Source organism: Rattus norvegicus, chromosome 9, assembly GCF_036323735.1.
Source record: "Rattus norvegicus strain BN/NHsdMcwi chromosome 9, GRCr8, whole genome shotgun sequence".
In the NCBI taxonomy this organism is placed as follows: Eukaryota; Metazoa; Chordata; class Mammalia; order Rodentia; family Muridae; genus Rattus; species Rattus norvegicus.
This window is the reverse complement of record NC_086027.1, coordinates 93,333,077-93,354,072: the sequence shown is the minus strand read 5'-3', so window position 1 is coordinate 93,354,072 and position 20,996 is coordinate 93,333,077. Positions and strand designations below refer to the sequence as shown.

The 20,996-nt window shown below is 45.9% G+C and overlaps 1 protein-coding gene across 1 annotated transcript in view; it reads left to right on the top strand.

Moving 5' to 3' along the window:
• Positions 1-3,504: 3,504 nt before the first annotated feature.
• Dner (delta/notch-like EGF repeat containing) overlaps positions 3,505-20,996 on the top strand; it is a 315,461-nt gene continuing 297,969 nt past the window's right edge. Inside the window, exon 1 of the mRNA NM_001399331.1 lies at positions 3,505-3,883. Coding sequence (NP_001386260.1) covers positions 3,608-3,883 — 276 coding nt within the window. The 5' untranslated portion in view covers positions 3,505-3,607. The remainder of the gene's footprint in view (positions 3,884-20,996) is intronic.

Here is a 20,996-nt window from a genome sequence, read left to right as displayed (position 1 = left end):
TGGGGACCGAACCCAGGGCCTTGCGCTTCCTAGGCAAGCGCTCTACCGCTGAGCTAAATCCCCTACCCCCGAGATAAGCTTTATTATGGGCAGACCTTTCCTGGTTCTACACACCCTAATGTTTGATCCCCTACATTGCGAATGGATCCACTTCCATAACCATGCCTCCACATCTTGACAGACTGAAATATCTCTAAAATCGAGTCACAGTAAACTTCTCCTCCCTTGTTTATGCCAGGAATTTGGTCACAATGCAAAAGCAATACAGCCTGGAAGGTTGGTGTGGTACTTGACTGGCACTTTCTAACTATATGCTTTATCTCCAAATTCTTGACTAAAAATAGAACTACTATAGTGCCTTACCAAACCAGCAGAATGGGTTAAAACAGCATTGGCTACACTAACTCTAGAAATTCAGTAGCCCACATGTTGTGGTTTGAATAAAAATGGCTTCCATTGACTTGTAGTTTTGAATGCTTGGTCATGCTATTTGAAAGGATTAGAAGGATTAGGAGTTGTAGCCTTTCAGAGGAAGTATGTCACTGGAGTTGGGCTCCAAGGTTCCAAAAGCCCACACCAAACCCAGTCTCTCTCTCTCTCTCTCTCTCTCTCTCTCTCTCTCTCTCTCTCTCTCTCCTCTCCCTCCTTCCTCTCTTTGTTTACAGATCAGGACGTAGAACTCTTAGCTATTTCTACATCACCATACCTGCCTCTGTGCCACCATACCACCTGCCATGATGATAATGAGCTAACACCTGAAAGTATTATAAGCAAGTCCACAATGAAATGCTTTCTTTTATAAAACTTACCTTGATCATTGTGTCTTTTCACAGCAATAGAACAATGACCAAGACCAGCATGTCTTTGTGTATGCCCTTCCAAACTTGCAAAATGACGGTTTTCACTCTCCTCTATTGTCTCAGTCCATTTTGTGCTACACCCTGGAACGTTTATGACGAGCAGAACAGTAATAGCAATGCAATGCTTGCCTGGTGTTTACTACATGGGTGCTTTGGGGTCAAGAGTTACAAGCTCATGTTCTGTTCCCCAGGACCAACCACATGATTCTGCACATGTGGTTCACAGGCATAACTGTCTCCTCTGGGTTGGATGTGATGTTCAGTGTCTTGAAGCAAATCAGCTGTGGTATCCCACATAAGATGTGATCTATTAATAATCTATCGTGGAGGGAGGGAAGATGCAGGGGGAGCTCATGGGCTCCCCTTCCTTGAGAGTTCAATTGCCACTATATGAGAATTGGACAATTGATCAAAGAGAGTGGGAAACCTCTGTGGTATAGCTGTCATTCAGGTGACTTGCTGGTAGCATAGCCGTGCCACTGATATCCCTGTAAATAACCCCAATTAATTTATTGCTTGATGAAGCTGGACTTGGATGGAATCTTTTCTTTGGTCTGTCAGTTCTTCTTATCCATGGTGAATCAATGTTTTATTATGTCTTTCAGGCAAATTTAGTTCATGAGTAAAGCTGGAAGAGTCCTCTGATAACTGGAAGATTTAGCATGTAGCCTAGACAAAATGGTATGACAATGTGCTTCATCCCTGAAATATGCCCTTAAAAAATAAAGACATAATACTTTAATAAAAACCAGACAAACCCCAGTGACGTTGCCTACAAAACTCAGAAATTGGCATCAGATGTGCTCTTTAGGTCCCCTATTTCAAAGTGTTAAGAAATTAAAAAAAAGGGTTTGCTTAGGCAAAAACTTAACAAACAGAAATGTGCCTTTAATTTTTCACAACCTTTTTGATTAAAAAATATGTTCTTTGACTTCGTTTGTTTGTATCGTGGTAGAAGGAAATGAACAGCTCTATCTGTTACTCTAGGAGGGAGAAGTTCCTCTAACTTCTGGTAATGGCCCAGAGCACAAGAGCCATCTGAATGATGACACCAGGGCCACCAGAGGGCGCTGGAGTGGCACAACATTGGGACTTTAAGAAGAGGTTTCAAGTAAAATGCCAGCAGGTGGGAGGGAAATGCAGGTACCATTGGAGTTCACATCACTGCTGGAGACAGATCTGTCTAGGTTTTGGGGGTCACCCTATAGCACAGGAATTTTAGGTATCTTCTAAAACAGGGGTTTGTGATTTGAGATCTAAACAGGCTTGAATAAGACCAGGCAGTTCTCCTTCTGATTCCACTAGGGGGCTTTCAACAGCCCCTGGTCACTAGATCTGTAGCATCTATAAGCCTCTCATGAAGTCTCTACTTTCTTATTAGCCCAGTGTTTTACAAAATCCTTTTGTGTTCTCTAGAAAATTTGCCTAGTCTGTTAATGCAAAAGAGTAATTTTTTCCTTCTCTCGTCTTCCCTATTCTTCTTTCTCCGTTTCCCTCTCCTTTCTTTTTTCCCTTCTCTCTCCCTCCTCCTTTCCATCTCTTCCTCTTCTCTTGTCTTCTTCAGGGTTTCACATGGCCCAAGTTGGCCTTGAATTCCCTAGGTAGCCAAGACATACCTTGAGACTTCTGACTCTATCAGTCTTCTGACTACTAGGGATACCGACTATGCGAGCCATCCTGGCCGGCTACTCCTCCTCCTTTTAAATTTCGCATAGACAGGGGTAACTAGATTTAGAGATTCTATGCAGAGTGGAGGTCGTGAAAGGCGGTTATGAGTGGGGACAAAGCCTACTGAGTTTTGCCCAGCGGATTTGACCTCCGTCTCTGCCACACCGGGAGCAGCCTAACTGGGAGGATACAAAAGCTCTCGAAGTAGGTCACTGTGAAATCTCCTTCCCTGAAGAGTTCCGTAGCAAATGTCTGCTGAAAGGGCACGAGGGTTCCCACAGTGTTCTGGGAGGGGACCCAGACTGTATGGGTCTCAGTTTTATCCTGTATTTTAAAATAGGGTCGGATACTCTGATTTCCCACTTTCCGCCACCCCAAGCTTCTTTCAGCTCTTGTGAGCTGCGAGCTGGGCAAGGCCAGGCGAGGAAACTGACGGTTCAGCACCAAGGACAAGGGCCCCGATCTTGGCTGTACAAGGTCAGGTCCTTGAGAGGTCCGCTGGGTTCGCTGGTGGCGCGAGAGAGCTGTGAGTGCTGGGGACAGGGACAAGTATTGTGGGAGCGGGTGGAGCACCCGTGAGAATAAGGTCAGGCCGGTCCCGCTGCGGTCTCACAGATTCTGCGCCAAGAGGTCGTGAGTGGCAGTTGCGAGCCATCTGAAGCGGTCTCTCCAGGCTGCCGGCGCCTCTCCATTCACTTTCCACCCCAGCATCGCCTCTCTCCCCTCTCCCAGCTGAGAACCCCCACCTCTGTGCCTTTCTGCCTTCCTTTGGACACACCCACGACTCTGACCCCTTGAGGCTGGGGACCGAGGACAGTCTTCCTGCAACTTGCTGAGACGCGGAGCAGAAGGGTTCCCATCCCGGGTCCACCCGCCGGGCACCCAGCCTTCGTGGGCCCCGCCCCCGGCCCCGCCCGCGGTTGCCCGGGGAACCACGGGCTCCCGCAGCTGCAGGAGGCGTCCGGTCCCGCTGAGCAGCACCAGCCACTGGCGCCGCTGCCACCGCCATCTCCGCCGCTAGCAGCGCCGCCGCCACCGCGCCCAGCTCCGCTCCAGCTTCTGCGTCCTCTAGGCTCGCTATGCCTCCCCGCCGCGCCCAGGCGCCCGGTGCCCCGCTGCTGCCCGTGCTGGCCCTGCTGCCGCTGCTGCTGGGTGCTGGGCCCCAAAGCAGCTGCTTGGCCAGCCCGGTGCCCGCCGCGCCCCTGCCTGCTCCGGGACCGTGCGCCTCGCAACCCTGTCGGAACGGGGGCGTGTGCACTCCGCGTTCGGTGACCGACCAAGAGCATCCTGCGGTCGATGCTGAGCCCGGCTACAGCTGCACCTGTCCCGCTGGGGTTTCTGGCACCGACTGCCAGGTAAGTGGACACTACGGCCGCCCAGAGACACTTCGGCAGCTAGGGTTCCAGTACTCCACATAATAGCTTCTGTTACTTTAGGAAGGGAGTTTGTAGATGCAGACCTGAGTGCCACCCTTCAAGTGAGGCTCTGCTGTCCATCTCAGTTCCTAGGCAATGCTAGCTAGGGCGCTCGGGGCGTGTCCTGTGCTCAAGGGCCCGGCAGCCACCCCATCCTTGGTACTCATGGGTCTGTCATTGGCCACCAAGTGGCGCGCCCCTTCCTGGAGGCCCAGGCAGAGCATCGGCTTGGTGCCTAGTGAGACAGAGCAGAAAAGTCAGTTCTGGGAGTTCCCTGTGGGTTCAATGTCCAGCTGGGCTCTGTTCCTGGTTCTATTGGACCCGGCGTGGGTCAAGAATGCATTACGTGGGGGGCAGGATAGTGGGTTCTGTGCCAGGTGGTGGGGCACTTTCTTTCCTTTCTTCCACCGGGAAGGCAGCCGGAGGCTGAGAGGACAGCTGCCTCCTTTGGCCTGCGGCCAACCCTTTCTGAGCTTGGGTGGTGGTGATGTTGGAACAGGTGGAGACATTCGAGGGCATCAAGCTGGGGCTTGCGGAGTCGCCCTTCTGGCTGGCCGCACTGGCAGCCAGGACAGAAGCAGGGCGCTGGGGAGTCTGAGGAAGCTGTGACCCTGTGAAGGATGGGAGGTGGCCAGCAACCAACCGTCCTTGAACTGGAAATGTCCAAGAGGGATCTGACAGAAAATAAACGCCGCTTTTCCCAGTGTGTTAAAGCTCAGTTTTCAGTGTTGAATTGGTAGTTCGTTGTGTGTGCACAGCTGATCCTCTGGGAAGATGAAACACACACGCACGCACACGCGCACACACACACACACACACGCACGCACACACGCACACGCGCGCGCGCGCGCGCACACACACACACACACACAGACACACACACAGACACACACACCGCATTGATCTGAAACAGCTAGATTAAACCACGGGAAAATGGAACGTATATGGGGTCGGCTTTCTTTATTACAATGAGGGTGGAGGAGTTTGTTTTGTATAGATTAATGCGCGGATTGAAGACTTTAAGACTGCGCAGAGCAGCTCTACTTTTAAATGAGGAGGAGGCCACCCTTCCTGTGGGATAGACGTTCATTCGTTTAAACAGAGGTGGGTGGGATAAAAAGGGTTGACCTTGGCAGACAGCTTTTCTTTTTTCTATTACATTTTTTCCCCCTACAGGGGCAAAAATTGGAGACCTACTCTTTCTATGCTTTAACTGGTTTCAGCAAGTGTTAATTCCCTCAAAGGAAAGGAGAGGACAATGATGAGATTTTGTGTGGTATGAACATCCAGCAGACTTTAGACACCAGCATTCTTGTGAGGAAATAGCTCATAGAGCCATCCAAACCATAGGGAACAAAGTCTGCCCTTTGTAAAAGAGAGACGGGTAGGTTGAAGCCAGAGGATGGATTCACACTCATTTTTTTTCCCTTCTGGAGGATAATAGCTTTTCTTGAAGAATTGAGATGTCTTACTCCCTCTATGTTTGCATGCCTGGGTTCCTTCTTTGAGAGAAATAGGTGGTTTAGACACATAGTGAAATAGAAGCAGATAGGAGAAGAGAGATACCAATTTAAGTAAGGAGAGAAAGCTAATTAGGTACTGGACCTTTAATACAACTCTGGCATTTTTTTGTGTGTGTGTGATTCTAAAAATATTTTGATATAGAAAATATTCAAAGACAGTAAGAGAGAAGCACAAATATTTGGTTCAAAATCTAAGGCAATTAATCCAGAAGGGTTGTCACTATTCCAGAAGCAATTGGTTCACAACAGAGTTGGCTTTCTTCTAGAGCTCCTGCTCAGGGCAGGTCTGGCTGTGTGAGTCTGCCCACCCAAGGAGAAGCAAGCAACACAACGTGCTCTGAGAGCCGACTGGGGAGAGTAAGGCATCTGCAAGTCTAACAAGAAAGATGAGCAGAGTGGGAACTCGATTAGACTCAGCTACTCAGAAGAACTTAGTAGATGATTCGGAGCTTTATAGCCCATAAAAAATTGATTCCTGGCGATTTTAATTGAATCTTTCATGAGCTCACAGTAAGACTCATTATTCTCGCTTTCTATGGTCTCAGAAAACAATACACTGAAGGCAACCTTAGCAGAGGATAAGAAAAGAAAACAAAAGAACAGAAGCCTGCGTACACACATGTGCTGGGTGTGGTGGTAGAAGTACCTGGGAGTTGAAGGTGGGGGATCAGGAGTCCAAGATCATCTGTGACAACATAGCAAGTTTAAGGCCAGGCTGGACTACGATAGACTATGCATGGAAAACCAAACCCAAATCAAACCAGAAACACATGCATGGTTAGCGACAGAGAAGGGGACAGATGTTAGCCAGTGCTTGGTGGAAACCTAGTGCTCACTGCATAGCACTGAGATTGGAAATCTACCTGCCTGTGAAGAGTCTCTTCAAAAGTGTCATCCTCCTCCACCTACAAAGATAATTCATGCCCATGACAACATTATAAACTACCTCTGGGGTCTCAAAACAACAATAACAATAGCAAAGCCTCATAAACCATGAATTGGCTGTCTTTCATGTTCCTGGGGCCTTACAGGACCTGGCAATGGGGTGGTGTAGGTTTGAAGTCCTTCTGCTTCTGTCACACCTGTGATGAGAAGCGGTGGAGGTGGTTGGTTTCCTCCTCTTCAAACTGCCTTGCTGTGTTCATCATGAAGAGCCTGGTGGCCATGGCGTTTGACTGTCCGCAGCTTTTGAGGCTTGCCTGCTGGTTATCCTTCTCTGTTCTACATCCAGGCAAGCTGATAAGCAACCTGGGCACTCCCTCTTTTGATGCCTGCTGATGGGAGGTTACATGCCGGTCCCTGAATGATGAGTCTGCAGCTCAACCCCTTAACTCCATTATCCCAGGCTGGTCTCCTTCTTTTCCTGCTCACTCAAATCATTGTGGTTACAGGTCCTATTGGAATACTTTACTGGAATGGCAAGCGATACTAAGAGAAACAAGCTAGGCGTGGTGGTGCACACCTGTCATTCATTACTCTGGAAACGGAAGCAGAGAGCTCCGGCCAGCTTGGGCTACAGAGTGACCCTGTCTCAAACCAACCACCAACCCCTCCCACCCAAGTCTCCAAGAGGCTGGGGATGAGGAAGGTGATGGTTTCTAGGGTCTGGACTGTTGGCCTCTTCTGATGAGAGGCACTGGGGCATCTGCCTTTTTGGTCTAAGCACATGGGTAGGATTCTTACCTGCTTTTTACTGGGGCAGCCATGGAAGCTAGGGAGTAATGTGGACTGTATTTGTTTGTAAGGTTTATTTTATTTTAATGAAAGAATCCTTTGCCAAATATGCAAGCAGTTAGACACCTGCTTGTTTTTTTTTGTTTTGTTTTGTTTTGTTTTTTGTTTTTAAATCACACATTCCCTAAGGAACTTGTCCTCTGAAATGAAAACAGAATTGTATCAATTTCTGCACATGGAGAAAAAGAGGGACACGTAATGGCCGCTTTTTATTTAAGTGAATGGTACTCACTAAGCTGATTCTAGAACCTCCTCTTCCGATCAAGTATGCTCAGTCAAAACAATGTTTCAGGCGAACAAAGCCGCGTCTGACTGATTGTTTTGTGGTGTCGCTGTGGATGGAAACAGTCTTGCAGATCTTACGCCATCTGTGGACAGAGTGATACTCCAGCTTCTGTCTGAGATTCGCTCTAGCTAAGGGGTCCGATTCTTTGTGTTTCATCAGCCCTTTTTACTGGGCTTCTTAACACTCATGCACACACACACTCGCACATGTGGGAGTCTGAGAGAGCACGCCCTTTTTTGTGGTATTTGCAAACTAACAGCAGTCAATTGCAGTGTCGTTCTCTCTTTCTGGCTTTCTCTAGGAATCGTTTTGCGCTCCCTGTCCCTAAACCTCAATGTTCCTATCTCTGAAATGGATGACTACTACCTGCCATATTTTCTTTCCAGGAACAAATGAGACTCTCAGAAGAATAAAGACAAGGATGAGAATAGAGATAATGATCGTTTTTATGCCTTCATTCATTTACGTGGTGGTGGGAAGGTCAGAAGGGGACTTTCAGAAGTCAGTTCTACCTTTCCTGGATGTGAGTCCCAGGGGTTGGCCACACTCAGGTTGTGTGGTGGCAAGTGTCTTTCTCCACTGAATTATCTCGTCTCTGCCACCCTGAGACAGTCTCACTATATAGCACAGACTGTGTAAGAACTTGGGTTCCTCCTGCCTCAGCCTCCTTAGTATTGGATTACAGGCATAAGAATGACTTCTTGAGGGCTGGAAGAGATGGTTAAGAGCATTGACTGCTCTTCCAGAGGTCCTGAGTTCAAATCCCAGCAACCACATGGTGGCTCACAACCATCTGTAATGAAATCTGACACCCTCTTCTGGTGTGTCTGAAGACAGTGTACTCATATACTTAAAATAAATAAACACTTAAAAAAAAAGAATGGCTCTTTGAAATATTTGGGACAATGTAAAGTGGGACACGAATAGAAAGTATCACAAAAAGACCTTATTTTTTTCCTTGTGTAAGATCAAGTTTTGCCAGTTAAACCAGTGTCTGGTTGTTTTCCTTCACTAAACAAGGTTCAGGTTTTCTGTCTACTAGGGCTATCATGTCAAAGAATTTTAAAACCACAAATTAACTATTACAACTTTTGCTCTTCTATTCTGAAACAAATGTTTGCTAATTCAGTGAGCTGACATTTCCTTTGGAAATGAAAGATTTTTCTCTAAGTGTCAAAATTCTTGTAACAGTTTTAAGAAAAGAAGGAAACAGTTGATTTTTCTATGCTTTTCTTAGACCTGTGAATGGTATTTTCAGCCATTCATAGGAAACATCACCTTCCACAGCCTGGCCACTTGACAAAACACATTCCCGTCTTTCGCATCTTTGCTTAAGCATCTCAGGACATGGTACCCGGCATCCGGGGTGCCTTTCTTTGAGTCCTCATTTCATGGGCATCCACAGGGGAGGAAAACCTAGCCTGCAGTTGAAGGGCATTTGAGTCAGAAAGCAGAATGTCTGGCTGTAATTTTAAACATCCTCTCCAGCTCGGAAGGCAGCTGGGGTCAGAGTTATTCAACCCAAAACAACCGCTGCAGAATCCAGGCCCCCAGCAGAACATCCTCCAGCACGACAGTTTTATAGACAAGATGTCTTCCAGGTCACTCCACCTACAACCCTTTTGCCTTCACTGGAGGTCAGTCTTGGCTTCTTATTAAACATCAATGGAGTTTTAACAAATATGAGTGTCTGGGTTTTAGAGTCCTTGGATCCCCAGACTCTGACTTATCCATTGGTCTGTGTTAGGCCTGGGCACTGGTAATATTACATGCTCTGCTGAATTGTCAGGTTTGAGATGACCCCACCCCCAACTCCTGAGCATAGAACATGAAGCAGAGAGAAGAAGACATTCGTATCCACTCCTTGTCATCTTCACTCAAAGGTGGTCAGTTTCTGAATCCAGGAGTTCCTAGATAGGCTCCTCAGGTGATATATGCTCTCTGGTAGACTTCGAGTGGAGAGAGTGCAACTGTGGGTTCCCTGGGCCAGAACCTGGGTGTTCGCCCTACTGGTAACTCTTTCCTCTGAGGTTTGGTTTCCTATTCTGGGTAGCTATTATCTAGATGCTATCCTCAAAGGTAGTTATGGCTTAGAAAAATGTAGCCGTGTTGGGGATTTAGCTCAGTGGTAGAGTGCTTGCCTAGCAAACGCAAGGCCCTGGGTTCGGTCCCCAGCCCCGAAAAGAAAAAAAAAAAAAAAAGAAAAAAAAAAAAGAAAAATGTAGCCATGATGTGCCCACAGAAGACACTGATGAAAGACATTCATCTCCAGTAGTTTTCTCTTCTGACCTTCCCCAGCCAACAGCAAGGACAAAGCAATGGGCACGGACCGATTGTCCTGTGTGTTCATGTGCACTTGGAAGTCAGAGGATGATCTTGGCTGACATCTACCTTGTTTTTGACACAGACTCTCTTACTGACCAAGTCAAATAGGCTAGTCTGGCTGGCCCAGGAGGCCCAGGGGTCTGCCTGTCTTTGCATTGGGATTATAAACATTTCTCCCAATTTCTGGGTCTAGAATTCAGGTCCTTGTGCCCTCAAGACAAGCACTTAGCCAACTGAACCATCTCTCCTGCCCTGACTCAGTAAGCTATTGTCAGTCATCAGTCGTGGCGTGCATCTTGGAGCCTTTGTCTTGAACAGGAGACTCCCTGCCTTCCCAGCTAAAGCAATTCCACCCCAGATAGTAAAAGGGCACTTCTGTGCCAACACAGGAGCCAAATCCAGCCGCGTTACCAAACCGAGCCTGTGTTTGCAAAAGTTTGGGGTGAAGACAAGAAAGCTGTTCTTGAATCTTCTTCCTCAAGGCTAGGGCTTTGGGATCTTATGGGGTGAGTCATGGTAGAAGTTAGGTCAGGACTAGTTGGTGATCGGCACACATGGCACCACACTTCACCCGGAGTTACCATAGTGACCCACACATCAGAGCCGTTATCTCTAGCTTTGAAATTGGTGCCCCCTTTCTTTTTACAGTAAAGTGGAAGAATATGAGTCTGAGCAGGTAGAATGGGTTAAATCTAGATAATTATTCAGGTTTATTTGCTCAGTCTTCAGAGGGTCAGGCCACAACTGTGGGGCCCATGGACCAGATATTGGATATGAGGGCAGGAGCCATGTTTAGGAGGTCAGTGCCTGAGGATTCTCAACAGGTCTGTTCTTGAAAAAAAAAACTTTTTTTATTCCAATATTTTTTAAAAGGTTGATTTTACTTTTTGTTTATGTGTATGTGTTTGTTTGTGTGCATGTATATGCATGTTTGTGCGAATGCCTGTGGAGTCCAGAAGAGAGGGTCAAATCCTTTGAAGCCAGAAATAAAGGTGGTTGTGAGATAACTGATGTGGGTGCTGGGAACCAAACTCAGCAGATCCACTGCAAGAGCAGCAAGAGCTATTAACTGCTGAGCCATCTCTCTATCCCCTATGTATGCATGTATGCATGTATGTATGGATGTATGTATGCATGTATGTATGTATGTATGATGTATGTATGATGTATGTATGTATGTGTATATATGTGTATGTATATATGCAGTTACCCTAGCTTTTATATTCCTAATAACCTTTTAAAATTACTTTTCAAGTCTGGAGAGACGGCAGAGTAGGTAAGTTTGATGCTCAATCGTAAGGGTCTGAATTCAGATCCCAGCCTCCATGTCAGAACTTTGACTGGGCTGCATGCATTAATAACCTTAGATTTCTGGGAGATGGAGACAGGAAGATGACTGGAGCCTGCTGGCCACCAGTCAAGCTCCAGTTTCAGTGAGAGATCCTGTCTCTGAGGAATAATATAGAGGGCAGCAGAGCAGGATGCCCAGTGCCCTCCTCTGCCCTGGAGCAGACACAGGTATGCTTTTGCGGGTCTGTGCCCTATGTACCTGACCTGTTTTTACATCCTGTTCTCTCTAGCCTGGTGTACAGAAAGACAAACAGAGTTCCTAGCAGAATGGCTCATACCTGTAATTCTACCACTTGGAGAGGCTGAGGCAGGAGAATCATTGTAAATTTGAAGGCAGCCTGCTTTACATAGCAAGATCCTGTCTAAAAAAAGAGGCAGTGTTCTGCTGTAAATCTGTGTGTGTGTGTGTGTGTGTGTGTGTGTGTGTGTTTGCCCATACGTACATATGTGAGGTTATTATAGAATGTAGTCTATTGAGGAAAACAGCCTTTGCCAGATCATCTGGGCTTGTAAGAGACCAGCAGCAGGGGGGTGCCCGTTGATGGTTGCCATTCATTCAGAGAAAGAAGAAGTAGTAAAGGTTATTGGATCTTCATTCGAGATTCCAACCACTCCTCCAAGCTTCACATTTGGATAGAATTTGGCTCTAACCATTCAGAGCTTTAGCCACCAGGGTTCAGGTGCTAGAGTTCATAGGCTTGGTGTCTTAGGATTTCCACTGCTGTGAAGAGACACCAAGGCAACTCTTATAAAAGGCACACATTTAACTGGGGCTGGCTTACAGTTTCAGAGGTTCAGTCCATTATCATCATGGTGGAAGCATGGCAGCGTGCAGGCAGGCATGGTGCTGGAGGAGCTGAGAGTTCTACATCTTGTTCTGAAGGCATCCAGGAGGAGACAGCCAAGAGGAGGCTCACTTGTCACACTGGGCAGAGCTTGAGCACAGAGACCTCAAAACCGACCCCCCACAGTGATACACTTCCTCTTCCTCCAATAAGGCCACTCCTCCTAATAGTGCCACATCCTATGGGCCAAACATTCAAACACATGAGTCACGGGGTTGGGGGTCAAACCTATTCAAACCACCACACTAAAACATGTTTATTAAGGGGGTGGGGTGGGGAGGGTGTCCATCTATGCAGATGGGAAACCATTAGGCTGGGTAAAGTCTTTCCAGTGTGGGTACTTTGGGGTCACCAATGCTCCTGTAAGTAACCCATTACCCATGCTCTGTAAGTAAGACAAGAAATGCACTAGCTCTCCAGGTTGAACTTTGGAGGAAGCATATTTTAGTTGGCCTTTAGGACCTTATATGGAGTGGGTGGACATTGTTTCTATCTCCCCAGGGAAGGCATTCTTAGAACATGAGGCTATGAGGCCAGAGGTGTCTTCCTCAATTATTTTACACTGTATTTTTTCAGACAGGATCTCTCACTGAAGCTGGAGCTCACTGGTTGTCTAGACTGGTTGGCCAGTGAGATCCCAGAATTTACCCATTTCAGCCTCCACAGTACTGGGTTCACAGAGGCCATGCCTGGATGTTTACATGTGTACTGAGGATCCAAGCTCAGGTCCCGAAGCTTGTCGATGGCCTCACCTGCCCAGCTCCTGAGGTCAGAGTGCTCCAGGGCAGGTCGTAGCTTTTTTATTTTATCTCTGTCCCTAATGGTGTGCTTGGACACCTTGGTAACAGCCTGTTTCAGGAGAAAGAAATGGTAGCCTGCAAGGTCTTGGGGCGCGCGCGTGTGTGTGATTACTAAGACAGTTGGAAAGATAAGAGAGGCCTTTGAAGAAGCCCTGGCAGATATGGGCCCATCCTAACCCTAACTGTAACCCTATTGATCTGTATAAAGGTGTCTATGATTCCCCAACTTGGTGACAGGCTGAGGTCAGGTGTCCTGACCTGCTCCATATAACTTTCACATCACAGTACAATCAGACTTGAGGAGGAAAGGATGGGTTAGTGGTTGGGATGGGCAGGTTTTAGTTTCTGAATGGATGGATGCTTCAAGTTGGTTTAAGAAAAAGTGAGCCAAAACCATCAAATGGAAAAAAGATAGCATTTTCAGCAAATGGTGCTGGTTCAACTGGAGGTCAACATGTAGAAGAATGCAGATCGATCCATGCTTATCACCCTGTACAAAGCTTAAGTCCAAGTGGATCAAGGACCTCCACATCAAACCAGATACACTCAAACTAATAGAAGAACAACTAGGGAAGCATCTGGAACACATGGGCACTGGAAAAAATTTCCTGAACAAAACACCAATGGCTTATGCTCTAAGATCAAGAATCGACAAATGGGATCTCATAAAACTGCAAAGCTTCTGTAAGGCAAAGGACACTGTGGTTAGGACAAAACGGCAACCAACAGATTGGGAAAAGATCTTTACCAATCCTACAACAGATAGAGGCTTTATATCCAAAATATACAAAGAACTCAAGAAGTTAGACCGCAGGGAAACAAATAACCCTATTAAAAATGGGGTTCAGAGCTAAACAAAGAATTCACAGCTGAGGAATGCCGAATGGCTGAGGAACACCTAAAGAAATGTTCAACATCTTTAGTCATAAGGGAAATGCAAATCAAAACAACCCTGAGATTTCACCTCACACCAGTGAGAATGGCTAAGATCAAAAACTCAGGGGACAACAGATGCTGGCGAGGATGTGGAGAAAGAGGAACACTCCTCCATTGTTGGTGGGATTGCAGACTGGTACAACCATTCTGGAAATCAGTCTGGAGGTTCCTCAGAAAATTGGACATTGAACTGCCTGAGGATCCAGCTATACCTCTCTTGGGCATATACCCAAAAGATGCCCCAACATATAAAAAAGACACGTGCTCCACTATGTTCATCGCAGCCTTATTTATAATAGCCAGGAGCTGGAAAGAACCCAGATGCCCTTCAACAGAGGAATGGATACAGAAAATGTGGTACATCTACACAATGGAATATTACTCAGCTATCAAAAACAATGACTTTATGAAATTCGTAGGCAAATGGTTGGAACTGGAAAGTATCATCCTGAGTGAGGTAACCCAATCACAGAAAAACACACATGGTATGCACTCATTGATAAGTGGCTATTAGCCCAAATGCTTGAATTACCCTAGATGCCTAGAACAAATGAAACTCAAGACGGATGATCAAAATGTGAATGCTTCACTCCTTCTTTAAAAGGGGAACAAGAGGGGTTGGGGATTTAGCTCAGCGGTAGAGCACTTGCCTAGCAAGCGCAAGGCCCTGGGTTCGGTCCCCAGCTCCGAAAAAAAGAAAAAAGAAAAAAAAAGGGGGGGGGGACAAGAATACCCTTGGCAGGGAATAGAGAGGCAAAGATTAAAACAGACACAGAAGGAACACCCATTCAGAGCCTGCCCCACATGTGGCCCATACATATACAGCCACCCAATTAGACAAGATGGATGAAGCAAAGAAGTGCAGGCCGACAGGAGCCGGATGTAGAGAGACACAGCCAGAATACAGCAAACACAGAGGCGAATGCCAGCAGCAAACCACTGAACTGAGAACGGGACCCCCGTTGAAGGAATCAGAGAAAGAACTGGAAGAGCTTGGAGGGGCTCGAGACCCCATATGTACAACAATGCCAAGCAACCAGAGCTTCCAGGGACTAAGCCACTACCTAAAGACTATACATGGACTGACCCTGGACTCTGACCTCATAGGTAGCAATGAATATCCTAGTAAGATCACCAGTGTAAGGGGAAGTCCTGGGTCCAGCTAAGACTGAACTCCCAGTCAACTAGATTGTTGGGGGGAGGGCGGCAATGGGGGGAGGATGGGGAGGGGAACACCCATAAGGAAGGGGAGGGGGGAGGGGGATGTTTGTCTGGAAACCGGGAAAGGGAATAACACTTGAAATGTAAATAAGAAATACTCAAGTTAATAAAAAAAAGTTAAAAACAACAACAACAACAACAACAACAACAACAACAACAAAAAAGAAAAAGTGAAAGTTTTTTTTTCTTAAAGAAAAAAGAAAAGGGATGAACTTTTAAAAGAGGTCGAGGAATTGAGCAAGAGGGGGAGCTTTGAAAGAGAGAGACACTGCTATCTTTTGCTCAGGGCTCCTGCAGCCAAGAACATCCTTTAGAATCACAATGCTGACACTATCTGCTTCTTGTAGTAAATGTAAAGAAGGATTTGTAATTACTTCTGGGTTTCAGAGGCAGACTGAAACTTCTCTCAGGGCTGAATTTTCTGAGCTGGGTGGAATCAGGAGGGAGGGAATGTATCAACTCCCTGATTTCTTTTGACTTCTTCTTTTAAAAAGTTAAAATGACATGTGTTTTTGTTTGTTTGTTTGTACATGGCATAGTACAGCTGTGGAATTCATAGACAAACTTTTATTTTATAAAAACTATATATGATGCTTTCTGATCACCGTTTCCCCTCCCCTCTATCTTCACCTCCCAGATTCTCCCCACTCACCCAACTCCATGACTTACTTTTTCTCTTTCTCTTTAAAAAACAGACAAATTAAAAACCAACCACCAACCAACCACCAACCAATCAACCAAGATGTTAAAAACAGAGAAAAACCATAAGAAACATATACATGCAAAGGCATACACATCCGTACAAGCAAACACCACAAAAACACAAAATTGGAAGCCATCGCATACAAGCAAAAGACCAGTAGGGTGAAAAGTGCCCAGACAAGACAACATGAGACCAAAGGCATTTCCAAAAATACCAGAGCTTGTTTTGTGTTGGCCATCTCCTGGGCATGGCCCCTGCTCTTAAGTGTGAGCTGTATATCCATTGAGACTCCACTGAGGGGGGAAAATCTCTAATTGTTTTCTTTGTGAGAAGTTGTCGATTGGTCATAGTTTTGCGTTAGTAGTCGGGGTTCATGTCCACTTTCCCCTCGCAGTGCTGCAACACCATATGGTTTGGACCTGTGCAGGCCATGTAAGCTGCTACAATCTCTGTGAGTTCATATGTGCACCAGCCTTGTTGTGTGGAGAAGACATTGTTTCTCTGCCGTCTTCCATCCTTTTGGCTCTCCCAGTCTTTCCACCTCCTCTTCTGCTTAGTTCCCGGGACCCGGAGGGGAGGGCTTCCATACAGACATCTCACTTAGGACCGTTTCCAGGGACCACTTTTGGCATTTCATCCTCTTCCTCCATCACGTAGATCCCAGGCATCAAATTCAGTTGGCAGCTACCTGTATCCCACGCACCAACTCACCTCCCGTGGTCCTTCTTTTCCACGGGAGATCAGAAGCTAAAAAGGACCACCCAGTGGATGCTGAAATACAGATTCCTAGATCTTGCCCTACCCCCTCATTCTGCTTAGCTTTCCTTATTGATGATGTTCCTCACTGTGTGCCTCGACACTATTTATCTTTTTTGTGGGTTGATGTCATCAGGTTGCTGATCAGTTTTTGGTGATTGATTATGTATTAATCCACCTTCCTGGTCCCTTGAAATATGTTTTTAAAATGAGGGAAAACATTCTTATGAGCTTTCTCCTCTTATTTTTGACTTATTTTCTTTTGGGCTATGTTTCCTTCACCTCATTGATTTGTAATTGTTCATTACTAATGAAGGAAAGTAGCCCTTTGTCTGTGGTGATGCTGGCTCCATTGAAGAATTGCGTTCTGGGGGCTGGAGAGATGGCTCAGTGGTTAAGAGCACTGACTGCTCTTCTAGAGGTCCTGAGTTCAAATCCCAGCAACCACATGGTGGCTCATAACCATCTGTAATAGGATCTGATGCCCTCTTCTGGTGTGTCTTAGGACAGCTACAGTGTATATATGTGCAGTAAATAAATAAATCTTTAAAAAAAAAGAATTGCATTCTGGCCAAAATTTATACTGCTAGAGTTGACACTCTTGACTTTTAATAACACACTGTTGGTACTGCCTTGGTGTGTGCTTGTGTTTTTTTTTTTTTTTTTGGTTCTTTTTTTCGGAGCTGGGGACCGAACCCAGGGCCTTGCGCTTGCTAGGCAAGCGCTCTACCACTGAGCTAAATCCCCAACCCCAATTGTTTTAAGAAAGGTTGTCATAGCTGGACAGTGGTGGAATACTCCTTTGACCTCAACACTCTGGAGGCAGAGGCAGGAGGAGCTCTGTGAGTTTGAGGCTAGCCTAGTCTACAGAGTAAGTTTAGGGCAGCCAGAACTGCACAGAGAAATCCTGTCTTAAAAAAGAAAAGCTGGCATATTTAAATATTCTTTATATTAATATTGGAATAAAGCAACTTTTTTTTTTAATCAGGGATGTTTCCTTTTTTATTTTTTTTTCTTAAAAAAGGAGAACCACTTAGCTCGTCTGTCTCATAATACAAATATGGGGGATTAACTCCAATCCTGAAATGGCCGGGTGCCTTTGTATTCTGTTAAAGTTTCCAAGTTAATTTTGATTTCATCATTGGTGAAGAGAGCTTTTCTTTGATGAGCCTGATCACAGGTATAATGTTCTGGTTCCAGAAGGTTCTTCTCCATCCCCCTGCTGTTCAGGAAGGGTCTGCCTACTGTTCAGGAAGATGCAACATTGTGTTGCTTTACTCTAGCAAGGTATTCTTAGCTCTTTTCTCCTCAAGAACAACCTCATTAGTCCTGACCACCAGGTTTCTGTGTTTCTCTGTGTTTATTTTCACACTTTAAAACTGGCCATTTTGAGTGTTTGTTCCTGGTTTCTCGTTGTGCAAAAGAGAATTCTTTTATCTCTGCGCACAAAGCCTCATAATGAGAGAAATAATAAGAGAGACAGAAAAATGAGAGCTAATATTAGCATTTTTATGAGGCCCAAAATAAACTCTCAGCTGGAGAGAAGTAGATTTAATATTATTTTTCTTTTCCTTTTACAGAAGGAGGAAGGAATGGGGCACTATCTATTCTGAGCTATTCTGATCCAAAGGGAGGTTAGTTAACTTTTTGTCTCACACAGAAAATACTGATGTGTCCAAGTTCAGTAGTATATGCCAGCAGCTTAAATAAAACCATAAATTGGTGATATCATGCAAGGTTTTTAGACTTAATCTTTTAATTCCATTTTATTTTTGAGAAAGGAGGTCACTGTGTAGCTCAGGCTGGCTTCAAACCTTTGGTGATCCTCTTGTCTCAGCCTCCCAAGTCCTGGGATTTCAGCTGCGGGTCACCGTGTCCAGCTTGCTTCCTGTGGTTTCAATGGACCCTACATATCTTTTGTATGCTTAGAAAGCTATTATTATTGTTGTTGTTTTGAGCAGAGTTCATGGGAATGTAGGGAAAGCCAAGGTTGGTTAGCATTTATTTTACAAGGTCATTTAATGTCCTCTATTTGTTCCCAGAATGCCATCGCCTAATTGCTATTGGCTAAAAACCAAGGGCATTCCCCTAATAGCAGTTGGTATTTAGTCAGAAAAATAGCAGAAGAGATTAGTCTTCTGAGAAATCCCCAAAGCTAATTATTAATGTGTGTGTGTGTATGTGTGTGTGTGTATGTGTGTTTGTGTGTATGTGTGTGAGTGTATGTGCATGTGTGGTGTGTATATGTATGTGTGTGTGGTGTGTGAGTATGTGTGGTGTGTGATGTGTGTGTATGTGTGGTGTGTATATGTATGTGTGTGTGGTGTGTGAGTATTTGTGATGTGTGATGTGTGTGTATCTGTGGTGTGTGTGTATGTGTGGTGTGTGTGTATGTGTGTGTGTATGTGTGTGTGTATGTGTGGTGTGTGTGCGTGCGTGTGTGTGTGTGTGTGGTGTGTATATGTATGTGTGTGTGGTGTGTGTGTATGTGTGGTGTGTGTGTGTATGTGTGTGTATGTGTGGTGTGTGTGTGTATGTGTGTGTATGTGTGGTGTGTGTGTGTATGTGTGTGTATGTGTGGTGTGTGTGTGCATCTGTGCAGCCAGCCCTGTGCTTCTCCTCCATCCCATACTTTACTTTTGGATACATAGAAGCCCAGATCACACTGATGTGGAATTACCCTTCCAGGAGATCGATCCACAGGGAAACTTGTGTTGGGTTTTCCTTCCCTGGGTGTACCTAAAGATCCTTTCTATAACGAAATGTAGATCTCTCTCAGAAAGAGGAATTTTCTTTTCTTGCCAGGGTTCATCAGTAGATGCTTCCTCTGAGGGCTTCAGATTAAAATTGCTTGCCTTTGGAAAGGTGTAAAGAGTTCTAAAGTGCTATTGTTAGGGTTCTGGCTATGGTACAGTGGAAAGGAGTTTTGGACACGGCGAAGACCTTCAGCGGTTGTCCTCTGGGTGGCGGGCAGTAGGCAGTGCAGAGCCCTGCAACACTTGTTCTTTGCCTGATCCCCCCACAGCAAGGCACTCTGGGAGATCTCATCCTGATTTTTGATTTTTTTTTTTACTGAAGTAAATGTCACATAATATAAAAACTAGTACTGATTCCTGACCACCACCAAAAATAAAACTTATTTTAAAATGAGCAATTTAGGGACATTTAATTCACAGTCTAGTTCCAGGATGAAATAATTGGTATCGGTGACACAATCTATAACCATCTAGGAGCCTTTTGGCATGATTGTGGGGGATTATATTGGTTACAGAAATTGAGATGGGAAGACCCTCTAGTGTGGTGTAAGCACCAGTAAACAAGAGACCATGCCTCAAAATGAAAGGGGAAGACTGATTACTCAAGGTTTTCCTCTGACTTCCACATGTTCCCAGATGCACAGGGCTCCGGAAAGCGCTTTGATAGCTAACAGGGGGTTTTCTGAAACTGTACAGTTCCTGTTTGTTGGGTCCGGTCCCCATTAAGTGTTTTCAATACCTTAAGAGGAGTAGAGACTCCCCAGTGATTACCTCGAGCTGTAATACCATCTCAGCTACCTTGTTTGTTAAGGGACTCCTTCATGTGGGTTGGTGGCAAGTATCCATGTTGTCACTGTTGAATGAGTTCCTTGTAAATGAGAAGTCAGGGTAGGCTGTGGGGAAGGGTAGGACCCCTGTACTTGCTGATGAGCCAAAATAGGTCGAAAGGACTGGAGATCCCTTGTTGCTTAGCAACCACTTCTGGACCTCTCTGGCTGCTTTACTGATTCTTGTTAATTCCTTGGGAATTAGGATTTGGACCTCAGAAGCTCAGTTTGTCTTCTCATGTTTAGAGTTTGTGTGTGTGTGTGGTGGGTGGAGGTCAACCTTGAGTGGTTAAACCTTAGGTGCTGTTCACTCTCCTCCCCTCCCCTCCCCTCCCCTCCCCTCCCCTCCCCTCCCCTCCCCTCCCCTCCCCTCCCCTCCTCTCCTCTCCTCTCCTCTCTTCTCCAAGCTGCTCACCAACTTGCCAAGGTTAGACTGACCAGAGAATTTCAGGAACCCACCTGTCTCTGCTTCCACCGCACCCACCTTTTTATGTGGCTGTTTAGATTCAAACTCAGGTCTTCATGCTTGGGTGGCAAACACTTTACAGACTGAGCTATCCCCTCAGCCCCTGAGGGCCAGAGACTCTCACAAAGCACTTGCATCTTCAATCAGAGCCAACAGAATGCCTGCGTCCCACCCAGCCCTCTGCTCCTATGGCTCGGGTCTCCCAGGTGTGTCTAACTCACGATCTGACCTATGGCCTTCAGCTTTATGGAATGCTGGGAAGGGAGGAGACAGAGGTCTCTGGTTTTTCAATGCAACGTAAAACCATGCAGGAATCTGACGCTTCCAAAGGCTGTGTCTGAGAGTACTGACTCCAGTGGCAGCGTCTTGAATGTAGCTGGGAGGGATGTAAATTTTAGAGGTGTCTTATACTTGGCCACTTCCTGTCTCTCCTTGTTTCCTGATCTACTGTGATGTGAACCACTGTTACCTGGTGTCATCATGGCTTCCACTGCTCGAATGTTCCGCCTGACTCAGACACTGAAC